This window comes from Dermacentor albipictus, chromosome 1, assembly GCF_038994185.2.
Source record: "Dermacentor albipictus isolate Rhodes 1998 colony chromosome 1, USDA_Dalb.pri_finalv2, whole genome shotgun sequence".
NCBI lineage: Eukaryota > Metazoa > Arthropoda > Arachnida > Ixodida > Ixodidae > Dermacentor > Dermacentor albipictus.
Window position 1 is genome coordinate 232,874,388 of NC_091821.1, and position 27,167 is coordinate 232,901,554.

Genomic DNA, 27,167 nt, shown 5'->3' on the forward strand with positions numbered 1-27,167 from the left:
AATCAGAACGAGCAAAAACAACATTGGCAAATTTCGGCGCTGCGGCTGCTGCTTTGGCATCGCCTTGTACTAGGACTGAAGCTGTGGAGCCGCGGTCTACAACATGACAGAAGGGCGGCTTCCAGCGATTGTTATTGATAACGGCACGGGGTGAGTTTGTTGTCCTCCCTCTTAATGAGATCTTCGATGAAACGCAGCTCATGGTGCTCGTGTAGTAGCCTTAGACTGTCTTGACCTCAGCAGCACGAGAAATGAGAGTCCTTAGTGGGGCGGCTGTCTCGATTACTGTCGCAAGCTGTGTCTTGGTTCTCTATTTTGTTGTTATTGCTTACAGTATGTGTGTAGGAACGCTGGTGATTTAAAGTTGGTGTATTTGGAATAATTGTCGCATTACAATATTACTCGTAGCAATCCATTTGTGTTGCGAGAGAAGGGTGTGTCAACGCAACACTTCAGTAGTCTTCCCCGGACCACTGTAACGAGTCGCTCTATGCAAATTCTAGCCGGCATACACTTCACGCATGAAGTGCGTGCTGCACAAGGGACGAGGACGCTACTGATGGCTGTAGCACTGTTTCAAATAACTGCTGAAGCGAAACCGGTGCTCACAGGAAGCTGGAAGTGATCTTATCTCGTGTCGCAAATAGGAGCGCCTCTCGAGCAATATCTTCGCAGCGTGAATAACTTCTCGCTTTCGGCGTTTCTTTATTTTGGGGGGGGGGGGGGCTTAAATTAAGTCTAAAGAAATGAAAACCTCCTTAGTACAGCTATCTAGCTGAGGTTCAGCGTCCCATTTTCTTCACTGTTAAGCGGTGTTGAAAAAGTTGCGCGTTTCCTGCATGAGCAATGCCTCCGTGCGTGGGTGCGTCATGCTGGTTTCTGTTAATAACTTCTTTATTTATATACATACCTCACAGGCTCGAAGACCCAGCATTGAGGGGGTTTACAAAATATAAACATAATACTGAACAGGGTCAAACAATTAATAAATGCGTAGGAGGAGTCTTTATACTCTAGTCTCTAGTCACTAACGCGAAATTGCATGGCGAGAGGCGTTCATTAAGCGAAACTGCTACATGATTGTGAACTGTGGCGCCGTAACTTTTTTTTTTCAGTTACACAAAGCTCGGGTTTGCTGGAAATAAAGAGCCTCAATTCATTATACCATCTGGTAAGCTTTTGTAATGGTATTTAATGGTGTTTATTGTATATATGTGTTTAATGTTATTTATTATTTATTTGATAAATAGTGACAGCCTTCAGAGAAGGCTGTGGGCAGGAGTGGACAGTACATATGAAGAAATGATCAAAAATAAGAAGACAAGAACACATTACACAAGGCTCGCACCATGCACAGAAAAGCAGTGAAAGCTTGCACGTTGCTTGCGTACATACCCGTGTTACAGATATAAAATTGTGCCCTGATATATTGACAGAGTACTTGAAAATTAGGTAACAATACGGACCCTTCAAGCTGCCCATGCGCGTCGCACGATATGCCAAACTGCTGTAATTCATCACTTATCGAAGCATTTTGTGGGAGAACAATAGCATATGTCGCGAGATAAGTGTTGCTGAAAATCGAAGGCTGGTGGAGGAATTCTAAAGCCCTTAAGAATGATTGTATGGTGGGTTTCTCAGCAATGTGTGTACTGAGCTGGTTCCATTCTCGAATAGTTCGCAGAAAAAATGAATTACTGAAGCAATTGGTTCTGCAGGTGAATTCTTTTTTTTTTTTTTCAAGTGATTTCCTCATGTGGAACGACGAGTGACCTGTTGAATGTACAATTCATTACTGATACGCACATTATCATGATATATTAAATACATATATTTCAACCTATCACGATTACGTCTTAGTTAAAGTGTTTCTAAATTAGCTTTTTCTAGCAGCTGGGTCGGAGATGTGTGCCAGCTGTATGAATTAAAGACGAAGCTTATCGATTTCCTTTGAACACTTTCGAGTTTTCTTATATTAAATTCAGTAACTTGGTCCCATAAGATGGAAACATAATCAAGAATCGACCTAATAAATGTTTTATATGCCAGTAATTTTATTTCTTCTGTCGACTGACGTAAAGAACGTTTCAGATACCCAAGCTTCTTCATGGCCTTTTTTTTGTATGTTGTTAATATGTGTGTTCCACCTGAGATCAGACGTGATCATGACACCCAAGTATTTATAACTCTCTACTGAAGAAAGACTGTGGCCATTTATTGAATATTGGAAGTGTAGGGAAATCCATTTTCTTGTTATTGTCATTGATACGGTTTTCTTCATTTACCTTCATTTGTCACTCAGAACACCAATGATCTATTTTAGATAGAGATTAATTTAGAAGAGCCTGGTCATTCGGACACTGAATTACATTATACAATATACAATCGTCAGCAAACAACTTAGTTTTTACTGATATGTCTTGAGTAATGTCATTAACAAAAATTAAAAAGAATAGGGGTCTCTTTATGTTGCTGGTTTATTTATGCTGGTTCATTTTATGTTTTGATGCATTCCACAGCAATAGCAATACGAGAGAGTGCCAAAATCGGAGACCAAGCTACAAGAAGGTTAGCGAAAGGCATTGATGACTTGGATTTCTTCATTGGTGACGAGGCCTTGGATGCTGCGGGCTATGCAGTGAAGGTGAGATTTGGTTTACTGCTTGCCTATTAAGTGAAAGGCAAGCCGGTGGTCTTGCCAAAACTTCAGACAGTTGTTGCATATTGTAACGCACAAAATTTAATGTGTGCAACCAGTTATAATACATCCACTGGCCACCGAATGAGGGCAGATCTATTCTAAGCACCAAGAAAAAGGCTAACATTGATACAAGCCTCTGTGAAACAAACCATACTGTGGGTGTTTCCTACCAGAGTTGACCTGGAAAGTATACAAGTTGTCCCTACAGGTGTTCCCAACTATCAAGCATCAAGATATAAAAATATGCAAATGCCACATAGCCAGACAGAACCAAGGTAATGTTATTTGTCGTCGTTTGGAGATACTCGAATTATCTTTTGCATTCTGCCTAATTGCATAATTAGTCATAATTAACATCTCAAATAGAATTAAATAAAAAATGTCAATGAGAAAATTGTAGCGCAACGTGAAAAGCTCCTGATACAGCTTTTTTTTGCCCCATAGTGCTACATAGATGTTTTTCCGAGCGTGAAAGAAGCCCACAAATACACGCCATATTGCTGTGCGACTGGGCGCTCAAGACACTTTGCGTGTATTCGCAGGCTTTTTTCACCCTCTGAAGAACACTTTTGCATAGCACATATCGAGCAACAGAAAGCTGTACTTGGAGTTTTTCATGTTGGTCTACAATTTTCTCATTGACACTTTTCGTCTAATTATAATGTTTAGGAAGCTGATTATATTAAGATTATGTAATTAGATGGGATGTAAAAAATCTGAGTATCTCCAAGCGATGGCAAACATTACCTTGATTCTGTTCTGCTATGTTGCATTTGCATAATATTAAATCTTGGTGCATGATAATTGGGACACCCTGTATAGACGGTGGAGATGTTCTGCAGCATCCCACAAGGTGGAGGCAGATTCATGAAAGGGAAAAATTGTTCGCTTAGTCTACAATTGGCTGAGCACGAGGTCGCGGGATCGAATCCCGGCCATGACGGCCGCATTTCGATGGGGGCGAAATGCGAAAACACCCGTGTACTTAGATTTAGGTGCACGTTAAAGAACCCCAGGTGGTCGAAATTTCCGGAGTCCTCCACTACGGCGTGCCTCATAATCAGAAAGGGGTTTTGGCACGTAAAGCCCCATAATTTTTTAGTCTACAATTAGATAAACGACAGTTTTTCTTTTCTTTCATGTATATAGAAGGTGCCGATTGTTCTAGACACTGATTCACAGGTGTGGAAAACATTTGTCACATTGCTTCATAGTACCCAATCCGCCATGGCATTGTGGAAGACTGGGACTTGATGGAGCGCTTCTGGGAGCAATCTATATTCAAGTACCTACGAGCTGAACCTGAGGATCATTACTTTTTATTAGTGAGTATGAAAATTTTATGAAATTTTGTGTGTTATGGTACCCTTTTCTGAAACTAGAAGACCAGGGCACTGTTTTGCAAAAGATAGGAAATAATGCTCCTAGTCATAGCAGATTTGTTGCTACTTGGCATTGCATGTAACAGCATGTGTAACTTAATTCCATTGTTGGTACATACCAGGAGTTCGTCTAATGATGGCACTTGTTCAACTGCACCTTTGGTGAATTTTTTTTGTGTAAGTGCAGTAAATTTCAGCGAAAACAATGAATGGCCAGCAGTCATATTGTACTAAATAGATATCACCATTGTCATGTTGAGTATAATTTCATTGCAAGATAAAAGGAACCTGGTGTGCGAATTAACTATATTGTGGAAAAAAGTTTCCTTTTCCAATTAAAAGAAGACCTTTTTTGCAACAACCACTAGTGTTAACGTTGCCAACATATAATTTCTAAAACAATTCCGAATCCATCTGCAGTTGTATTTTGTGCCTGTTTACTCTGCTTCAGTAACTTAAGCATGTTCCTGAAGCAGTTTCTTTGTGCAATGAATGCTGTATATTTAGTGCTTTGCTGTTGAATTGCTTTGATGTCTTTTATTGTTTCTTTGTTTCTGGTGAAGTAAAATTGTTGAAGGTCGAAATCATGTTTAAAACTTCTCTTATTTCAGACAGAGCCACCACTAAACACTCCAGAGAATAGGGAGTATACAGCAGAAATAATGTTTGAGTCCTTCAATGTGCCCGGACTCTATATAGCTGTCCAGGTGAGGTTTTTGGCATGTGATTTATTCAGAATCCATAAGTCTGAACTACAGTATGCCTCGCATAGGTCAAGGAAAGAATGCACTGCTAAAGTTTGCAAACAGTTGTATTGAGTAATGAAAGAGTAAGAGTGCTTCAAGTGTTAAAATGCTAAAGTAACAGTGCCTGTTAGGTTCACTACTGCATATCATGATGTTATATCACTACTGCAAGGCTTTAATTAAATTTGATTTTGTCATGACATGAATCCTACTGTTTTGGTACTGTATTTTGTAACTTAATTGAAATGTAACGGGTTGTGTTTGGCAGTAGTTAGTCAGGATTGAAATGTAAAATGTTGCCATACACAACACAGCAACTTGGCAACATTTCATACTTTAGAACTCGTTTTGGATCTTGTTTCCTACTTTCTGGTTGTTCCTGCATTCTTATTATTATCTTAAAAATGGCCTAACCTCTTTGTCTGGTCAGTTTCATTGCCGCACTGTGGAGTGCATACTCTGTGAGGATGTTTTGAAAGTAGAAGGAAACAGGAATGGGTGCTGGGCAGAAGTTGACTTGCGGGGCTTTAGTACTTGTCTGTTTTATACACACTACATACCTGGCAGCTTTCCTGAATTTTTCCCAAAAATTATGAATTTGGCTGCTTTATATGACTTAACAAATGTCTTGTCAATTTTTTTCAAAAAATAAATGCTACTCACAAAAAGTTTCACTTGTTAGTCTCAGTTTATACCCTTCATAGTCTTGTGATGATGAAAGCTTACCACAGTCGTAATTGCTTTGGGCAAGTTTATTCAGACCAATTAATGTGGCAGTCGAAAGCAGCGGCAGCAAAGACACTAAAAAGGTCACTGCAATATGAGAATAGTCTGTTGCTTGTCAGTTTGAGCTGGTCGTTGCTTTAAAAGTAAATAATTGAGAATGAAGTGTGTATATATCTAACAAGACATGTGGGCTCAGGGAAAACGCCCCTTTCCCCTCCTCCCCAAAAGTTTGGTATTCCCCCTCCTCCCTTCCGGTCAGGGCTGTCTCCCTTCAGTGGAGCGGGGGCCCTTGTAGGGCCCCCCCTTTATTTAATATACAGGGTGTTTCAGTGCACACTTTCAGAAATCTTTAAAAGTTGCCTGTGGCAGGTATCGCGATTCTAGATCATGAGCTGGTCTACTCAAAGCGGCGGACAATTCTTGCAAAAAATTGAGATGCAAAATTGGCTAATTGATAAAAATTCAGTAATTAAGTTTTTAACTACTTACATTATGGCCCATATCGCAATTTACAAATTATAGCCGTGGAGTCAGCAACGCGGGTCCACTTGCAACAAATTTTCAAGATGACACCAGTTTCGAGATATAAATTCCCAAACATTGCGGAAAAATGCATTGGTGTTCCAGTTAATTTGTTAACAAAACGTCGTTTCATGCACTGAAGTACACAACTGAAACGTCAATGCATTTCGCCACAAAAGTTCGGAAATTTATATCTCGAAACTGGTGTCGTCCTGAGAATTCGTTCCAAATAGATCCGCCTTGTGAAGTCCACTGCTAGAATTGCTGAATTGCAATATGGGTCATAAGATAATTAGCTAGAAGTTGATTATAGAATTGGTAATTAGTCAATTTCGCATTTCAGTTTTTTTTGTAACAATGAGAAAATTGTAGAGTGACATGAAAAACTCTCGATACAGCTTTCTGTTGATCAATATGTGCTACATATTGTTTTTTCGAGCGCGAAAAAAGCGCGAAAAATTGCAGCGCAACTAGCCGCTAGAAGCACTCTGCATATGTTTCTATATTACTAACTTTTTTTTTAGATTCATATGTAACATATCAATTTCATTTGCTTTAGATGTACTATTAGATGCAATTCACAGAATTGGGATATTTTTCATTGCTGAGCTACAGAGTATTCAACTTCATAGTTTCGTTTTCTTGACATTTCCAATTTTGCCAATTTTTAATAAAAGATTGACGACCTAAATAAAAAATTTGAAATGAACAGTCACTATTTTTTGAGTTCTTCTTTTAAATGCAACAAACCTCATCCTGTTTGGTGCAGTGGTTGCCAAGAAAAACGGATTCTCATTTAACACATAGTCAGATAGGAGCACCCGAGGTAAAGCTTCCTCTTAAGTGCACAGGTCAGCAGGTCTTATTGTACAGATTCCGTTTGGCATTTTTATTCACTTTTATTGGGTTGCAGGCTGTCCTGGCTTTAGCTGCTTCTTGGACATCTCGTCAACTGGGAGAACGCACCCTGACTGGCCTTGTGATCGATTCTGGTGATGGTGTCACTCACTGTATCCCTGTGGTGAGCTTTGCAATTGATGTTACTCGTAGAATGCATAGCTGACACTCAAAGGTTTTCTGTACTGTTTGCTTGCATTTTTAGTTTCAACCACTTATTTTATGCTAGATGGATGAAGTTTATTGAGAACATTGTGTAAAAAATTTCAGAAAAAAAAAACTGCATTGCTTTCTTACCCTCTGAGTGAGGTTGAAATTCGATAGTCTGGTTGTATATTCTAATTGATAAAAGAAAAATAATCCATAGAAAAAAAAAATGCATAGGTCCCTGGTCACTGACCAAGCCAAATGTCAATTGACGTTTTGAAAGCCAAATGCGTTCCTAAAGGTTGTCATCAGTTTAAATACACAGCACACCCGCTGCTGTGGCTTAGCAGCTATGGTGTTGTGCTGCTAAGCACCAAGTTGCGGGACCAAATCGTGGCAGCGACAACCCCATTTCAATGGGGGTGAAATGAAAAAACGCCTGTGTCCCGTGCATTGGGGGCACGTAAAAGATCCCCTGGTGATCAAAATTAATCCAGAGTGCCCCGCTATGGCATGCCTCATAATTAAAATCGTAGTTTTTTCATGTTAAACCCCAGAATTCATTAAGTACATAGCATGTGACATAATGGTCAGGAATAAACTTAAGGCATGATACCATCTTTCCAGTTCATGGTATTTGGTGTCGACTGTATCGGTTAAAGGGTCCCTGAAAAAGAAATTTCTTAGGCATATAGGGTGCAGCTACCGTAAAGCATTAGTGCCACAATTTAAGTGAAGGGTCTCGTATTAAGAGAGCTATGGACAGTCCTCCTCTCTAAATATGCTTTTTCTCAACTAGTTCGCCAAGTGATGGTGGCTAAGCTCCACCTACAATGGCTATGTGTCATGTGATGTGTCATCTACTTTCTGTTGTCTTGAAGCCTCTCCAACCTCTCCGCTAGCTGTCTGGCCGTCGATTCCCCGCAAGAGCTTTCTAAGCAGTGTGCCTTGCGAGTGTTCTGTTGCAGCGCCGAGCATGTCTAGTATTCCGCTAACTGCAGGTGAGCTGGGCGTTTTGGCGGATGGATGGAGGCATAAAGTTTCCATACTACCACTGTGATGAAGGGGCTTTAGCGTAGATGTGAGCAGCCTGCACGATGTAGTCACCTGGCGGCACAGAGCTTAATAGGCCAGACACTGAGCTACTGTTGCTATAACCAATTGCTGTAACCAAGTGTAAAACATTTTAACCATTTAAAAAGAATGTGTTCATTATTGCGCTCCTACCTGCCGTGGTTGCTCAGTGGCTATGGTGTTGGGCTGCTGAGCACGAGGTCGCGGGATCGAATCCCGGTCACGGCGGCCGCATTTCGATGGGGGCGAAATGCGAAAACACCCATGTACTTAGATTTAGGTGCATGTTGAAGAACCCCAGGTGGTCGAAATTTCCGGAGTCCTCCACTGCGGCATGCCTCATAATCAGAAAGTGGTTTTAGCGCTTAAAAGCACATAATTTTTAAAAAAATTATTGCGCTCCTGTCGAAAATTTACCCTAGCAGCATTTGTCTTCTTGAGCTCTGTGCCACCAGGTGGCTGCATCGTGAAGGGCATTCACGTTTGCGCCTCCACTCATTCGGTAAAATGCCCAGTTAGTTCGCACTTGTTTTTACTTGATTCTGGAGACGCTAAAACTCCACTATGGTAGTAATCCTCTGGCAAGAAGTGACAGCCACAAACGCAGGGATCCTTGCGCCAATCAGTTACCGGCATTCCAATGCACTGCAGCCACTACGCTCGTCTGCTGCCTTGCAGAATGACATGTCGCAGCTTGAGATATCGCCAATCGCTACGTTTGCAGCTCACAATACAACAAGAACAAACCATGGTGCTTGCAAAAAGAAAGCTTGAGACCAACACTGACCGTGCAGCTCGCATTAACATGGAGCACGTTGTAACACAAGCAGACGACACTTGCTATATGCTGGAAGTGCTCGAATGTAGTGATAAATTGTCGCTTTGTATTCTCTTTCTGTGAATTATTTTTTATAGAAACAAATGAAGCAACATTCCAACTATTAGGAACAACACTTGTCCACCATAAAGTTGGAAAAATTATCTATGACACGACCTCGGTAGCCAATCGGATAGCTCACCCAACTGATGTCATTTGGGCAAATGCGTCGATTGAGATGGTGCAACTGAAAACTCGGGGGAGCAGCACCGCTGCGATTGGTAGTGATAACATTATTAAAACCTTAAAACAGATTACGCACTTTACGTGGAGCGCTTAAATGCTGCTTAATGATCAGAAGGACCTACCCTAATGACTCAGTATGTTTGTACAATATCATCAAACTCACTTCAGAGTCCCTTTAAGATTCGAGTTTGAAATTTTGAATATGAGTCAAGTAGTCTGTGCTCTTTCATTTCTATTGTGTTCGATTCTAGAATTTGCTATTCAAAGTTGTCAAATATGTTTCCTTTGAATATATAAGGGATAGAAACATTTACTGCAGTCTCGAGGGAGACAGAACGATGGATGTGAAGACTGGTCCAAATGATTCTGCTGCACGATAGCAGCGGTTGTTGCACAGAGTCACCAGTTCCTTAGTGAACACACGGGGCAGATAAGTTTTCAATAATTTCCAGTCTTTCAATAAGAATCGCCCGCTTTTAGGCAGTCTGTATACGGAGTCTATATATGAATTTGTTCCCATTTATTATTTGGCTGGTGTTGCCATGTTTGTGTCCCTTGTAAAGGGGGGGGGGGGAGCAGTTATAGCTCTTTCTTTATTTTTGGACCAAATTTAATAAAAGTATGCATGCTTGTTTAGTTTCTTAATCTGATCCTAAAATGAAATATTTTCTCTAGGTTCTATATTTCATGTTAATTTTAATCATTTTAATCTTGTAAGCGGTCCTTTACTTTCACAAGGTTGTCGGGGAGCTTGTTTGAAGACATGTACAAGACTTGGGTCATATTTGGCAAAGACACGCAACAAAGCTTCGCTTGTTTGGGGCGCATATAGGATACTAACTCATTTCCAGTATAGCAACTTCCTTGTCACTTCGCAATTGAGGTCACAATTTTTTGTCTTTGGGACATAGACATTGGCAACTGTTTGCAGAAAGTTTCTTGCATATTGTTTGTAGCTGTTTTTGAACTGCACACTTGCATCTAAGAAATTGGCTGATGGCTTTTTGTCTCTCAAAACTAGCATAGGTGTCGCTAAGATTTCATTTATCTTGAATAAGTATAAGTAATTTAGTTCCTGTAGTACTATAAATGTAATCTTAATATGTATGTTATCCATAGGGATCAGCATTTTTAGTTTCCGTTTTCCCAAAATTCAGCATACTTACATTGGTTTTATACTTGCCTGAAAATTCTTTCATATAGTTTTTTATATTGGGCTTACCGATTTTTCCAGTGAATATCCAGTTCACTAATTTAGATGAAGCTGATCATCTAGATGAATAGATGAATACTGATCTAACAATTCAACACTGTAGTTGCATCTAAGGCCATAACCAGATGCACACTATTTTGTAGCGACGGTAACAAGCGACAGGTTTTGTTGTCACAGAGGGCAGTTGTGTCACCGGTTTCTGGCCAGCCAGAAAATAAAATTTCGCTTATTGCCCGGAAGTCTGTGTGGCTACTTCCGCTGGGGATAGCGTGATTGTGCAACAACATGGTAGGAACCAGTCCATCCCCCTCAATCTAAACTCACTCTTGCAACTTGCTCTGTGCTCTGGCAGCAAAATATAAATAGTAAAATCAGTCGTTGTTTTGTCTCACCTCAAGCTGAGGACAAAGTATTGGCATTGTCTTGTCATAGTTCTCGATCAGTTGTTTTTGACACTGTTAGGCCTGGGGTGCCACCGGGAGCCGCGAAAGCGTTTTGAGTTTTGCTCAACAGATGGGTACCCGCCATGGTTGCTCAGTGGCTATGGAGTTGGGCTGCTGAGCACGAGGTCGCGGGATCGAATCTTGGCCACGGCGGCCACATTTCGATGGGGGCGAAATGCGAAAACACCCGTGTACTTAGATTTAGGTGCACGTTAAAGAACACCAGGTGGTTGAAATTTCCGGAGTCCTCCACTACAGTGTGCTTCATAATCAGAAAGTGGCTTTGGCACGTAAGACCCCATAACTTAATTTTAAACAGATGGGCTCCATGACATTTCACGCTGGCGGCATGCAACGCATTTCTACTGGTGGTATCATCATCATCATCAGCCTGGTTACGCCCACTGCAGGGCAAAGGCCTCTCCCATATTTCTCCAACAACCCCGGTCATGTACTAATTGTGACCATGCTGTCCCTGCAAACTTCTTAATCTCATCCGCCCACCTAACTTTCTGCCGCCCCCTGCTACGCTTCCCTTCCCTTGGAATCCAGTCCGTAACTCTTAATAACCATTGGTTATCTTCCCTCCTCATTACATGTCCTGCCCATGCCCATTTCTTTTTCTTGATTTCAACTAAGATGTCATTAACTCGCGTTTGTTCCCTCACCCAATCTGCTCTTTTCTGATCCCTTAACGTTACACCTATCATTATTTCCATAGCTCGTTGCGTCGTCCTCAATTTGAGTAGAACCCTTTTCGTAAGCCTCCAGGTTTCTGCCCCGTAGGTGAGTACTGGTAAGACACAGCTATTATACACTTTTCTCTTGAGGGATAATGGCAACCTGCTGTTCATGATCTGAGAATGCCTGCCAAACGCACCCCAGCCCATTCTTATTCTTCTGATTATTTCTGTTTCATGATCCGGATCCGCAGTCACTACCTGCCCTAAGTAGATGTATTCCCTTACGACTTCCAGTGCCTCGCTGCCTATTGTAAACTGCTCGAGACTGTTAAACATTACTTTAGTTTTCTGCAGATTAATTTTTAGACCCACTCTTCTACTTTGCCTCTCCAGGTCAGTGAGCATGCATTGCAGTTGGTCCCCTGAGTTACTAAGCAAGGCAATATCATCAGCGAATCGCAAGTTACTAAGGTATTCTCCATTAACTTTTATCCCCATTTCTTCCCAATCCAGGTCTCTGAATACCTCCTGTAAACACGCTGTGAATAGCATTGGAGAGATTGTATCCCCCTGCCTGACGCCTTTCTTTATTGGGATTTTGTTGCTTTCTTTATGGAGGACTATGGTGGCTGTGGAGCCGCTATAGATATTTTTCAGTATTTTTACATATGGCTCGTCTACACCCTGATTCCGTAATGCCTCCATGACTGCTGAGGTTTCGACAGAATCAAATGCTTTCTCGTAATCAATGAAAGCTGTATATAAGGGTTGGTTATATTCCGCACATTTCTCTATTACCTGATTGATAGTGTGAATATGATCTATTGTTGAGTAGCCTTTACGGAATCCTGCCTCGTCCTTTGCTTGACAGAAGTCTAAGGTGTTCCTGATTCTATTTGCGGTTACCTTAGTAAATAGTTTGTAGGCAGCGGACAGTAAGCTGATTGGTCTATAATTTTTCAAGTCTTTGGCGTCCGCTTTCTTATGGATTAGGATTATGTTAGCGTTTTTCCAAGATTCCGGTACGCTCGACGTTATGAGGCATTGCGTATACAGGGTGGCCAGTTTCTCTAGAACAATCTGCCCACCATCCTTCAACAAATCTGCTGTTACCTGATCCTCCCCAGCTGCCTTCCCCCTTTGCATATCCCCCAAGGCTTTCTTTACTTCTTCCGGCGTTACCTGTGGGATTTCGAATTCCTCTAGACTACTTTCTCTTCCATTATTGTCGTGGTTGGCACTGGTACTGTACAAATCTCTATAGAACTCCTCAGCCACTTGTACTATCTCATCCATATTAGTAATGATATTGCCGGCTTTGTCTCTTAACGCATACATCTGATTCTTGCCAATTCCTAGTTTCTTCTTCACTGTTTTTAGGCTTCCTCCGTTCCTGAGAGCATGTTCAATTCTATCCATATTATACTTCCTTATGTCAGCTGTCTTACGCTTGTTGATTAGCTTCGAAAGTTCTGCCAGTTCTATTCTAGCTGTAGGGTTAGAGGTTTTCATACATTGGCGTTTCTTGATCAGATCTTTCGCTGTTACTGGTGCTGTTAACATGTGCTGTTAACATGTGCTGTTACTGGTGCTGTTACTGGTGCTGTTACTGGTGCTGTTACTGGTGCTGTTACTGGTGTTGTAACATGCTGTTACTGGTGGTAACAGCATGTTAAAGCTACCTCTAATACAGCTTGGTTAAAACATTGGCCTTGTGGTACATTTACTATCGCTTTACCGGTGTATTAATTTGGACTAAAATGTAAATTCATTGCTACTTATTTTGTTCACGTTGCAATGCGACACGGAGATTCTGTCGCATCACTTGAATATTATGTGCATGTGGTTGCCGCTTAAACACACAGAAAAACAAAAGTTTTTGAGAAGCACTCTAGCAGGGGCACAGTGCCATACGACAGTGTGACTATGCAGGACTTAAGAATGAATGTATTTGTTATTTGAACACAAATATAGTGAGAAATTATCTTTTAACCTTATACAGCTACAGAGCTCCAATGAATAATACAGACAATTACTAGGTAAATATGACCCAGTGTGACCATAGTGACATGCCAGTTCATGCACTGCACTGCAAAGATGGCAAGTGCCTGGGCTCCACTGAACACTCGCATACTGCCCCCCTCCCTTTCTTGCTTTTTGTTTTTGTTGCAGAGGCAGGCAAAATATAAGGTTTGCTTGGACAGCAAGCTGATGCTTTGCCAGTCTTTTTACATTGGTGCACATGCAGGCAGGCACGCAGCTTTGTGGTGATCACTCACTTAAATTTGCTTCCAGTGACCCTTTTTTGGGGGGGGGTGAAAACTGAATTTTTCAAAACAAGGTGCTGTCATATTCACTATGAGGGTATACCGTCATCAGTTCTTTCAACAATAGAAATAGGTGCCATTCTTCTTAAACAGGATGCTGCCAGTAATCGGAACCGTTTTCAGCAGTTATTTTCTGTTGGCAGTGCTGTATGGCAGCATGGCAGAGCCTGCACAGAAAAAATGAGATGAATTCTCGTGTTGCAAGTCATATTGAGTGCAATAGCACCTCATTCTCTTTTTTTTCCTGGTTTAAACTGAAAATGCTGAACCTGATATACAGCACATACAAACACTTGATAAAAGACGAGAACACAGCACAAGTACTTTTCCTGTGTTCTTGGAAGCCTTCATGCCTTGTAGTAGCATACAAGAGTTTATGGCTAGCTTTCTGCTCCCAAGTTTACATACTATGTCGCATACTATGTGTTGTTGTGGTTTACGGGATGTTCCACATCTGCCACCATGGCTACAAGTGGTGCTAGCTAACATTGACAGTGCTAGGTTTACTACAAGTACACAAATACCCAGAAAGTGGGTGGGGGGAACAGCTACCGCGAGTCATGTGGCGGTGGAAAGGGTTCTTCCCTTTTCATTTTCTTTGTCTTTATTATTTCTACATTTTCACTTAAAAAGCAGTTCACTTCCCCTATGCTTTCATTGGCTTCATGGTCTCTTGACTTTTTTGGTTGTTACTTTTTACTGCCACACCTAGCCCTTGCACCGGAAAACCCAATATATCATTGTACTTCTCACTGTATATCTTAACCAGTGATCCCGATTCAACATAGCCACATTACTACATATACACGCTTTGATCATAGAGGTATCTGGGTATTCATTAGGTGAAAATAAAGATCGTGCTGGATTGAGCAGCTCACATCTGTTGTCTGGAAGCTACGCTTACATGGCGAACGCATATAAATGGCCTTCTTGGACATTTGTAGCAGAGCATACTGCTTTTGATTTAATTAACCGTGCTTGGCTGACTATAAACCATCGTTTTCCGTGCATGTAGTGCTTACAGTCAAACCCATCTAAAACAATATTGAGTGCTAAGAAAATTTCAATGTTATCAATTAGTAATTATTACTGGGCTGCATGAAAAAAAAAATATCAAAAATTAATTGGACAATGAAGTAGAGTCAAGCTCGGTATAACATTACCGGCTATACTTAGATGTAACAGTGAGGAGCCGCAGCACCACCATCCTTTGTGTGTGGTAGAATAAAATGCTTACTATAATGTTCCCATGCATAGTTACTGTTCATAACAAATAAATCTGGCTGGTTGATGTCTGCACCAAAGGGAAAAGGAAGAAATTATGCAGACCCTACGGTGTGCTTTATTGCGGCTTTGCTTCTGCACACCCTGCGTAAGTGTGTCGCTTGACAAATTTGCATGGTGATTATTTTTTAGAAGTAGCAGAAGTGTAGTTACATACCTTGAACTTAAACTTATCCTGTTTGCCTGCAACCACTGTCGTGTCTTTAGTAGTAGCGTTTCCTTGCCTTCTCACTTCACCTTTTTCCCTATCCCTCCACCCCTGCCCTCCTTGTATGGTGACTGCAAGCGAATAGTGACAAGGCTGTTATTCACTCGTTTTGCAACTACGCAGGTTCTATCCATTCTGTGCTTCCTCTCCCCCCTCCTCTCTACCATTCCATTTAGCTTCCTTCTGGAATTGCATGTTAGTAGAAAGATAAACGCGGCAATTTCAGCAATGCTTTTGCGGAGGTCATGGATAATTACAGCTGTCAAGAGGCCAATGTGGCAGCACCGAGGGAGCTCCAGTGGGCATCGTGCACATTCAATGCGGTGCACAGGTCCAAACGAGTTTCTTTTATCACCTTTCCTCTCTGCCTCGCTAGTCATCTATACACATGCGCGACCCCCCCCCCCCTGGTGCGGTGTGCCATGCAGCAGCAGCAGCAGCAGTAGTGGGAAAGTCGAACAAAGAGGGAAAGAAAGCTTCGCTTTAAAACTTTAGCTGCTGTATTTCCAGCCTTTTTTCAGTCTCCCTTCCATCCCTCCGAAACACGAGTTGACAGCATCCACGGCTGCCCTGGCCATTCGCCATTGCTGCTGTCTGTATTCCCATGTCTCTCCTCATGCACACCAAAGTTCAAAAGTGCAAATGTAAAAAGACTTACGATTGGGTGCATCGGTTAGCCATGGCCTGTGCCATATTTGGTTAGCTTGGTTTTCTTGTAGCACATCATTGGTCTCTGGTGGGCCACACTTTTATGCCATTAGCAACTGGGCTCACGAATTTTTTCAACTGTCTCGGAATTTTTTCAAAGGTATTGCTTTTTCACTACAGGAAAAACTTGTACACTTTGTGTACACCTCATGGGACCCATCAGTGGCCTGTGACACAAGTGGGTTAAAGTGTGTGGTTGCACACAGGCACGCATACAAACCACCATACGAAGCCAACATAAAGTGAAGCCATAGAAAGGGAAATTAACTTTTTTTAATGAAAGATTAGGGCTAAATTTACAATAAACCTTATAATATTAATAAAGGAAAATGGAAATCAAAGTGGAAAAAAGACAACTTACCACCAGTGGGAGAATGCACAATCCCAGCTTGACATGTGCAGTGCTTTACCAAGTGAGCTTTGGCTGTGTTTCCGTTCATTTTCTTGGCTATTTATGCATATGTATTGATAACATATCCCGGTAGTCTTAACAAGCACCACTCATGGCTATGGTAACGTTTATGTAACAGCCACGAAATTGCCGGCATAACATAGTACATGATCTTAAAGATCATGTACATACTATGTTATGCTGGCAATTTCATTGCAACTCGTCGATAAATCCTAGTAAGCCACCTATGGTAAAACCTCATATGCATCAAGGGTGCCAGAGTTGTTACCCTTGCAATGCAATGAGCAAAAGAAATGAGAATGGAAGGGCTTGATTTTTGGTAAGTCGTAGAAGGCCAGTAGATTTTAACAAATTGCACTAACTTTTTGCAGTGGCGGTTGTTACATCATGGCTCATTCCACTAGTTATTTTGATGTCTGCCGGTGATTATCACTAGAATCTCGAAATGAATTGCCAGAATTTTATAAAGGAACAATGTTATAGTGCCCCGTCAGGATTAGACCTCCGGAGCCACAGGTTGCGAGTTGAAGATTGTCTATCAGCCACTCCACCAATGCTGCAGCAACGAATGCTGTGCCTGGCCTTTTGAGCGCTCGTTGAAGGGACACTAATGATAAAAATAATTTGAGCTATGCTAGTAAATTATCGTTTCACTATTCCTAAAATGCCACTCTTACCTTGAGAAGGGGCTTGGTATATCACAGGACACAAAAACAAAATGTAGGTGCAACACTGCCTTGAAATTTCCGCATTGCCATTTGTTGGGCGTGTTGGTAAACTGAAAACATATTTAGCGCCAGCAAACAAGGACGGAAAGGAGATGACACCACAATGCGCTAGCTTCAACAACTTGATTTTCAGGAAATACACCTACATGACCCATGCACAGTGGCGCCACCTCATCCAAATCTTAACCATCCAAAAAAGCAGTCTCCTTATCTAACAAGTCGACCGAAGGGGCACTAACACATGTATCACTATTCTGCCAGATAGCCTGAGCCTCAATAATCTCTCGCACGTTTTTATCTTTGTGCTTCGCAAGAATCCGGCAGGATCCATACACCGGCGCACAGCCGCATTCATGACAGGGAGTTGACAGATGACCCTATTGCTTATTTTTCACATTTAGGCTATGTTCCCGTAATTGGTCATTAAGACATCTCCCTGTCTGTTGTATGTATTTTATATTCATTATATTCGTTAAAAGCATGTATTCATTACACATTGATCTCGGCAAGCAGCCTTTTAGATTTACTTTGTTATATATCAATGTTTGTTCAATCTAAGTTCAACTGTGCACAAATTTTAATCTAATGAAATTCAGTTTAACTCTTTCACTGGAAGTACAACTTTGTTATGCCGAGGTTTGATTGTTATGTATAAATGTCCTTATAAAAAGCTTTGCTCTACTTGTTTCAGGCTGAGGGCTATGTGATTGGCAGCTGCATCAAGCACATTCCCATTGCTGGACGCAATGTGACCTACTTTATTCAGAACCTTCTGCGTGAGCGGGAGGTGGGCATTCCACCAGAGCAGTCTTTGGAGACTGCAAAAGCCATCAAGGTAAGACCATATTTTGCTATGTTTGTCATGCTATTGTTGCTCATTTATACCTATACCTTTCCAGGAGAAGCTGTGTTACATTTGTCCAGACATAGCCAAGGAATTTTCCAGATATGACCAGGAGCCAAGCAAGTGGATCAAGAAATATGAAGGCATGAATGCAATCACGAAGCAGAAATTTTGTGTTGATGTAGGTTACGAACGATTTCTGGGACCTGAAATCTTCTTTCATCCTGAGGTAACTGTTATGTGTATTTCTATTTATAAACACTTGAAAATTTTGTAGCCTAGCCGTAACACTTTATGATTTTCTTTTATTTAATCTCATTTGCTTGTATAACCCATCCTAACCTATACGCTGACCCTAGTTCGGAAACTCTTGTATCAGAGAAAGCTAGAATTTAACCTTATGCAAGTTCTTTATGCTCCCCCTGTGCATATATTTTTCTTTCACTGTGCACAAATGAAGCTAAAATAAACTTCTTAAGGTTGTTGCATGCAGCAGTAACACCTGTTTTTATAGTAGATGTACTTTCTTTTTTCATTGTGCTAGGGCGCATCAGAAATATTCAAACACAAATTTAAGAAAAGTGCAACCTTTATATGAGAATACTATACAGTATTCAGAGCAAAGTTGTTAATTTAATTCAGGGTACTTGCTTAGGTTGGTAATTACTCAAAAAAAAATTACACGCATATACTACAGTATTATTTGGAACTTCTGTGTGTGTGCTTTAAGTGAGCCTAATAATCAACTGTTAGTGTTCCAAAAAAGAAACAAAATCTGGGTCAAGGGTAGCAGTTATGTGGGTATTGCATGCATTGTAGATTGCTGTTGTGAATTTCTTGTGCACATGCACAGTAAAATAATGGTTGTGAATGCAGGTTTAATAGCAACTTTATTACATTTGATTTTTTAGTTTTTGCTGCTGTTCGTTTATCCATTTATACTTTCTTTTTCAGTTCTCAAATCCTGACTTTACTACACCTATTTCTGAGATTGTTGACACATGTGTGCAAAGTTGCCCCATTGATGTGCGACGCCCACTTTACAAGGTAACCTATTGTACAAATATATGCTGGCACCATTCACTTCTTGGCCTCTTGGGGTGCATGTTGATGACTGCCTCATGCAATGGCCTTGAATGTGGATTCACTGTTTTGCATGTGAATGCAGTTTTAACTTGTACTGCTCGTGCTGTCAATTCCTCAGTACTTCGGTATTTCAGAGAAGATGATGCTGCAGTATTCGAATATGAAATGAGAAAACATTGTTCATTTGGTAACCTTATCCAATAAGTATTGTCTTTCCCATGTGTGAACACGTATGTTCCACCCTAATGATAGTCGTCATACTTCTTGCTTAATAGCTTTTCTATGTTTACTAGAATCCGCTCGTTTTCTCTGGCTGCGAACTTGTACTTTTTGGCTCTGGTGCATGCATTGATTGTTTGAAGAAAATTGTGTGATCAGCTTTTGTGAGAGATCTATTTCGCTTTTACAGAACATTGTTCTGTCTGGTGGCTCCACAATGTTTAAAGACTTTGGCCGCCGACTACAGCGAGACTTGAAGCGTGTGGTTGATGCACGACTTAAGTTCAGTGAAAAGCTAAGTGGAGGACGCATCACGGCAAGTTTCCTTTTGTTTGTGTGTTTGTATGTCTGTGTGTGCATGTCTTGCCATGGCTAATGACTCCTTGAAAGCTTGACGTTGTACTGAACATTCTCTTACCTGTCGTTTACAGCCGAAGCCAATGGAAGTGCAAGTGATTTCCCATCACATGCAGAGATACGCTGTCTGGTTTGGTGGCAGCATGTTGGCATCTACGGTGAGGCATCACAGTAATTGGTTCTTTCAACATGTAAAGTTATGGGCCTGGTTGTTCTGCTGGATGGTAAATTTAGCATGGAGCGACATATTTTAATTTCATAAGACAGACAGACAATGAACTTTAATGTAATTTCATAAGAGTGGCAAATTTTTCCATTATCTGAAGCTTAATGATTCTGGCTGAAGATAGTACACTAAAACAGTGTTTGATATAATAGTTCTGCAGAAACCCACAAGGTGGAGAGAAGTAATTAAGGGAAAATGACACATCCACCCAATCTTAGCAATTGTTACAAAGGAAAAACCGTTCCTCAAAAGAAAAGCCTTGCAGTTGAAAAAAATTCGTCCTGGTCCGGGACTCGAACTCTGGACCACCGCCTTTCCAGGGCAGCCGCTCTACCATCTGAGCTATCCAGGCGGCTAACAGATAGAGCGAAGTCGAATTTATCAACAACTCGAAGCAAAGGCAAGGGTTTCACGTAATAATTCTACAGAAACCCGAAAGGTGGAGAGAAGTAATTAAGGGAAAATGAGACATCTACCTAATCGTAGCTGTTGCTACAAAGAAAACCCATACGGGTTCCTCGAAAGAAAAGCCTCACCAGTTGAAAAAAACAGTCCTCAAGAAATTGTCCTGGTCCCGGACCAGGACGAATTTTTCTTCAACTGTGAGACTTTTCTTTCGAGGAACCCATGTGGGTTTCCTTCGCAGCATTTGCTACGATTAGATGGATATCTCATTTTCCCTTAATACACTAAAACAGTGTGCTGAACTTTTTTATATTTTTATACATGTATTTCATGCATGTTAGATTGAGCTTGCATCATTGGTTCACAAGGAATGTATCCTGTTAGTTTAAATTGAAAGTGATGATTCACTTTCTTCTTTTAAATTGATAAGTAGTGTATATATATGTGGACATGGTGTGTACTTTGTTTCTGACCTACTGTAGGTGGAGCAAGTGTGAGGGTTGGTAGTGGTACTTTTACTGCCGGAACTAACCTACCATGATAAGGTGGTAATGTGGCTTTAATGATGCGGCTGTAGAAGCCTCTATTGCCCTAATACCAACGGGGTCACTATAGTGACTATCCATAAAGGGGAATGTGTTCAGGACAACTGCTTTACTTTTATTCTTTTCAAGGTTGCCATAGCAAAGAAACCAAACCATGATCTCATGACTAAACTGCAAAGCATTATAATGACTTAGTCATAATAATCATGGTCAGGGAATGCAAATGCAGTCTCACAAAATGTTGCAGTAATAGTGAGCTTGTAAGGCAAAATTTCAAGCATATTTTGCACATTTGGAAAGTACGTAATTATAAGTCACTGTAGGCACAAACATGCCGAACTGTATTGCATTGGGCAGTGTTCCTGTAGTAGCGTAACACATAGTACCATTGCCTCTCAGTACAAACATGAATGCACTACAGTAGACTCCCTTTAAAACGAACTTGAAGGGACCATGAAAATTTGTTCATCTTATCAGATTATTTGGCAACATGACCAGGTGCATCCAGACATCTTACTTCAAAATGGTTGATGAAGTAGACTTACAATGGGGGAAAAATGACATAAAAAGCATTTATTTAGCTGAACTTAATCTAAAACTGTTTTCAAGTGGTACTCTTGCTTGGTTTCATCCAGTCCGTTGTGGATGTTTGGCGCTTCTGGTGCAAATTGGCGAGCAGCCACAAACGATGTCATCAGATCTAATGACTTTCAAAATTCTCCTGTGCCTTCCTGCTGTTGGAAAAAGTCCATTAGGGAGTTAAAGCAGGCGTCTGCCGCCTGATGGGTCATCAGTGCAGGCTCCAAGCTAGCAAAAGTACGCAGGAGCACGCGGAGTGCGCGGCAAAGCAACGTAACCTAGAGGCAAGTCTAGGTGACGTTTGAGCGAAATAGGGAATGAGAATTGAGGCGAAGCGACGCGGAGGAAGAAAGTAGAAAGAGGCACCCCAGATTGCATTTTTACAATTGCTAGTAGGTACAGCGGGGTGGGGCGTTTCTCACTGCGCTCGATGTTTCTGCGCAGGCGCGAGTAAGAGCGGGTGCGAGAGAGAAAATCTTGGTGCCTTTGCTCCTTGAATACACGATTCTGCCTAGGCACTACGGAGGAGGTTTCTTAGCGCGTGTTGTATGCATTTGTCTCCTAGACATGCCGGCATTGCACAGTGCGGTCGAGTTTGCCTCTGGCTGCTTACGTGCTGAGGAAGTGGGCACAGACGCTCCATTTGATGATAGCTGTGTCTGAAGGGGAATGGTTCTGACTGGTGTTGTATAAGTCATGGGTCACTTTTCTCATCACGACAATAGATTGGATTTTTCACAAGCACTGCTCCAGGAGGGCACATGTAACCGGCAAACGCAGGCCTCAGGAGAGCACCTGAGGTTATAATAAAGCAGGCGGTGCAGGATATCCAGGGCACCCAAGGGGCAGTGGGAGGATCAAAGCTGGAAGCGGGGCGGCCCATGTGTTGGGGCTGCGGAGGCCGAAGCGTGCCAGGGGGTGTTCACATAAAAAATTGGCTGTGTAGACAGCTGACCCCATACTCCCCTGGCACGCACAGGCCTTGACGAGCCCCAACCCAGGGACCAGTCCGAGTTCTAGCTTTGGTGTCCCTGTTGCCACTTTGGTGTCCTGGAAGCGCCGCCAATAAAAATGCGAAATAATGACACGTTGTTACGACTAGTAAAAAACACGATTGAATAAATATAGTTACGTCCAGCCGCCAACTTGCGACGCTAAGTTTAGCACTACCGCACCGCGGCTTCTGCTGGCACACCTAGGGACAAATGCATACAACACGCGCTAAGAAACCTCCTCCGTAGTGCCTAGGCAGAGCCATATATTCAAAGAGCGAAAGTCCCCGCATTTCTTCTCTCACACCTGCTCTTACTCGCGCATGCGTGCACACGTCCAGCGTCTCCGCAAGTGCTACTCTCCACTGTACCTACTAGCAATTGTAAGTACGCCCCCGGATTTGCCTCGTGGTGGCATCGTCCTCTCGCGCCGTACGCTGTGCAAGCATGCGACAGTGAAGCGACTATGGCGGCTCAATCTCGCGTGCGTGGAGGAGGAAAGGGGGTGGGGAAGCGCGCAGTCTTTCGTTGGGCGTATGGCACTGTGGAAAGCAGAGGGGGGGGGGGGGGGAGGGTATTGTACTTGGGGCCCGCAGTTGCGCTGGCTTTAGCTTGAACACGGATCTGCTTTGCGGGCACAGTCTAGTTGGGCCGATGGCTCGTAGCTTTGCGTGCGCAGTGTTCTTGCCGCTCAGTTTGCGTTGAAGCGATAAACAGCGCGAAGGTCACTTCACTTCGCTTGCTGCTGTTGCGGTCATCCAGTATGATGTGATCGTTCATATTTGCCTGTGCGCACTCACACCATGCTTGTTAATTTAGTTAGTGAGCCAATGTTTACAAGAGGGCGTTCTACTCCGGCTGCTGCTATGTATGACGCAGCCTCACGAGCCTTGTCTTGAATACGATTTGCGATGCAGACAGTCAAAGTACACTGAGGACTGATAGCTTCGTATGCGTTATAGCACCCACATGCTTGTGCGTCACCCGTGTTGATGAAGTGAAACGTCACTGTCTCTTTTTGTTTAATTCTCTCGCTTTCGCCTTTGTCCACGGCCGATGTGCGCCACAAGCCTCCAGCAGAGTGTCTTGACGTGCACGACCCCAGGCGTGGCACATCGAGGCACCCTAGCCTATAGGATCGGTAGCAATGGCGGTCACTGTGAATGTTCATCTTAAGCGGACTTTTTTTTTTGCATTGAATCTGTGGAAAACCAAACAAATGTTCCCTTCTTCTTCGTTATATGCGAGAATTTGGCTTTACCGAGTTCTTCTTAATGAGAGTTCACTGTATATTAGATTTTGACATGAAGCAAAACCTTCACATGTCTGGTACGCTTCTGAAACGTTTTGAACCAGATGCTCAACTCCACGCTGTCATTAAAAGAATGAACATTTTCTATTAGCGATAAGCAAGCCCAAGCCTTGTGACTTGTGTCGCTGCTCTTTTAATCCTTTTCTGTGCAATATTGAGAAGTATATGTCTGAAAGTGATAGAAAAAAACATGGCTTTAGCTCTCAAAACAAGACATTTACATCTGAACAAAAATTCATGCAAGAATTGCAAGGTTCAACTCTCTGTGATGGAACATCATCACAAATGTTCCATGCATGGCCTCTCATAGATATGCACACCTTTGTTACTGTCATGTACATTTCTGCTTTTAATCAAAAGTTATGGCCTCAGTTTTACACCAGTAACTTTTGTATATGTTTGAAATTCTGTGTTTTTGCTGAAAAGTGGGGCTTGTGGCTTTCATCTGTATAGGGTCACATGCCTACCGCACCCGGTCTAGCGCCAATCATTGTCTGCCTGCACTTGAGCTTGCACATTTACTACATACTTCTTTTTTACTCTTCCAGTTCCCTCATGTATAGCTTTTTCCACTTTTGGATATCTTTTTTTCAAGCTCCAAGAAAAGAGTGCAAGATCTGAAAAAGTACAATGTGACCAGGCGCTTGCATGCAGTGACATTAGTGCTCTCAAACATGCTTTGTATGAATGGTCATTCATGCGTGCAACATTCTGTAGCATGAGGCTGTAGGGGATAGTGGTGGATTGAAGCAAATGTTCTTACCCATACCAGATGAGAGAGAGAGAGAAAGCTTGCAAAGCAGTCAGGGGCAGTTTATGGGTCTGTTGAAAAACCTGGCTACTTGAAGAAAAAAAATCGGTGCCAAAGCGGCGAACTTCATCCAGCGGCAAATGCCCGATGCAAATCTGGCTCGGCCAAGAAAAATTTGCCCAGTAGACGCATGACACACGCTCGCCAGGCGTCGCCAGGAGCAATCTCCCTCAGACTTCTGGCAGCGAGTTGTAAGCCTCCGCAGTTTTTCCTTTTTGTATGCATTTTCTCTTTTTTTTTTCTACAAATTTCTTGGTGGTTAAAACAATTCACACAGTGAAAATCGTTATTATTATTATATTTTTTACAAGAACATGTTCAAGTCTGGCAACAATGACAGTTACACGGCAAATGCGTGATGCTCTCTGCGTCTTTTTTTGCTCCATGTAGCCCAAGCCAGCAAACAATCTGCGTCATGCCACTGCATCTATTTTCGCCACTTGAAGTTCGTCATTAAATTTTGCTCCATGCAGCTTGGGCTTAAGGGTGTGCACAGAAGGAATCTTTCATTCTTTTGTTTGTCTATTTTTTGAATTGGTATGAATATTATCTAACATACTGAATACACGTTTGCTATATATTAACAAATTACTGAATTTGCCAATTTATATAAATGCCCATGATAGAAAAACTTGCATTTTTGTCCTACTTCCCTTCAATGACGTTGAAGCCAAAATGTCATCCAAGAAAGTGCTAGTTTTTCTCTTAATATTAGCCGCATTCCGAGTTCATTGTAACATATCTTCTAGGAGTAGATGCACGATACAATGAAGTATTTGAAGCTGCTTATTCATACAGCAAAGTATGTTTACGATGAACACCGATGAATGATACTCATGGTTGAGCAAAACTCAAACGCATAAGTTACTGGAAAGAACAGTTCATGCTTAATGTTGCACCACACATAGTTGAGAGAAAAATTCAGTGCAGAACAAAGATTGTGTAGTTGAACTGGTTCTATTGAAATAATTAGCCTCCTAACAAGCAAACATATTCTTTTCGTGGAATCCATAAATAAGTTTAGTTTCAAATTCTTGTATAACTTTCATTGTGTGTTTTTATTCCAGCCGGAGTTCTACGAAGTGTGCCACACAAAAAAGGCCTATGAAGAGTGTGGACCGAGCATCTGCCGTCACAACCCAGTATTTGGTGCCATGACATAGGGCTGTATTGTGGAAGGCTTTTCTCTTTCTTTCATTTTTGACATGTGGCTTTGCATCGTTGGACAACTTTTTGACAGAATGCCAACCTTTTTACGACTTTTCTTTGGTTTTATATTCCCTTTTGTTGCCCTAAAATCGTACTGTATTTACTTCAACCATCTTTAGCAGTTGAGCAGTAGCTGGACAGTTGATGCTGCAGTGAAGGCTGCATTTTTTTTTTACCTAGTTACAATAAGTTTATTTGTAGCCTATTTATGATATGTTATGACGATTATATGAAAGACAGCAGGTACATTTTTGTAATATAAATGTGCCTGCTTGTGGCAGTTGGTCTGTATGGTGCATGGAAGCTATTGCGACATGCATGTGGCAATTGTGAAATTCTACTTTTTTTTTTTTCCTGCTGCAGACTAAGTGCTGTTTAACTGGTCTTCACACATTTATGCAACTAATTTTTTCCTCTGTTCGCACCTTTTTTTTTTAATCATAATGTAAAGAAATTGTACATTTTATTTTTTCAAAGTATCACATTAAAGTTGTTGAATATGGCACATGGTGTGGTTTGTGTGACTTAAATAAAGGGAACAATTTCAAAGCAGCATGCTAATTTGTTTTGTTCCAGTAGTAAGAACACCATTAAAACAAGTATACTGGGTGCCTCATGTAACCGGAACCTTGGCAACTCACAGGCCAGCACTGAAAGCCAAATGGAGCACTTGTTACTTGTTTTGCCATAGTGCAAGTGCAATCCATTGAAAGCACACTGTAAACACACAGCAGCACACCCAATGCTCAAGTGTGCTGCAATCAAGTTGCACAAATGCATATAAGATGTCTATTTTTATCCTAGAAAAATACATGAAAGCTAACCTTCCAGTTTTTGTGAGTAATTTATTGCAACTTATTACCCAAATAAGTGTAGAAATAAAAATTCCGAGTTGATTGCTATATTCACATCTGTCCACAATTGCACTATAAACAAGTTTTGGTTCTATTACATTGAAGGCCTTGTATATGGAAAGCAACGTATGGTATGTTTACTACAGTAACTCTGCTCTTGTTTATCTTGGAAGAAAAGCAAAGTTCAATATGTCTAGTTTTGGGGGAGTCTTATTAAATAGTCTTGATCAATTTAATAGTGAACATGTTCTAGAAAGCAACATAGTGTGCGAGAAAATTTTTCTTAAGTATTTATCGTCATTACTGGATGTTTGTACATAGGCAACTTTGTTTTGCTGATATGGTTTCTAAAGTAATTTGATGTCCTTTTGTAGGCATGTTGTAGTTTCAAGCAGTCTTATTTTCCATATTAAAGTATTGTGGTTTTATAGTTAAAGAGGACGACTACATTGTGTAACCTTTTG

The 27,167-nt window shown here is 41.5% G+C and overlaps 1 protein-coding gene across 1 annotated transcript; it reads left to right on the forward strand.

The window, feature by feature from the left end:
- On the forward strand, positions 1 to 26,354 carry Arp3 (Actin-related protein 3). Its single transcript, XM_065425855.1, has 12 exons — positions 1 to 150; positions 1,116 to 1,171; positions 2,520 to 2,644; positions 3,916 to 4,026; positions 4,695 to 4,790; positions 6,991 to 7,098; positions 17,956 to 18,099; positions 18,164 to 18,337; positions 19,063 to 19,155; positions 19,604 to 19,729; positions 19,845 to 19,928; positions 25,708 to 26,354. The coding sequence occupies exons 1-12, from the start codon at positions 104 to 106 to the stop codon at positions 25,801 to 25,803; spliced, it is 1,260 nt and encodes a 419-aa protein (XP_065281927.1). The 5' UTR covers positions 1 to 103; the 3' UTR covers positions 25,804 to 26,354.
- Positions 26,355 to 27,167: the final 813 nt, after the last annotated feature.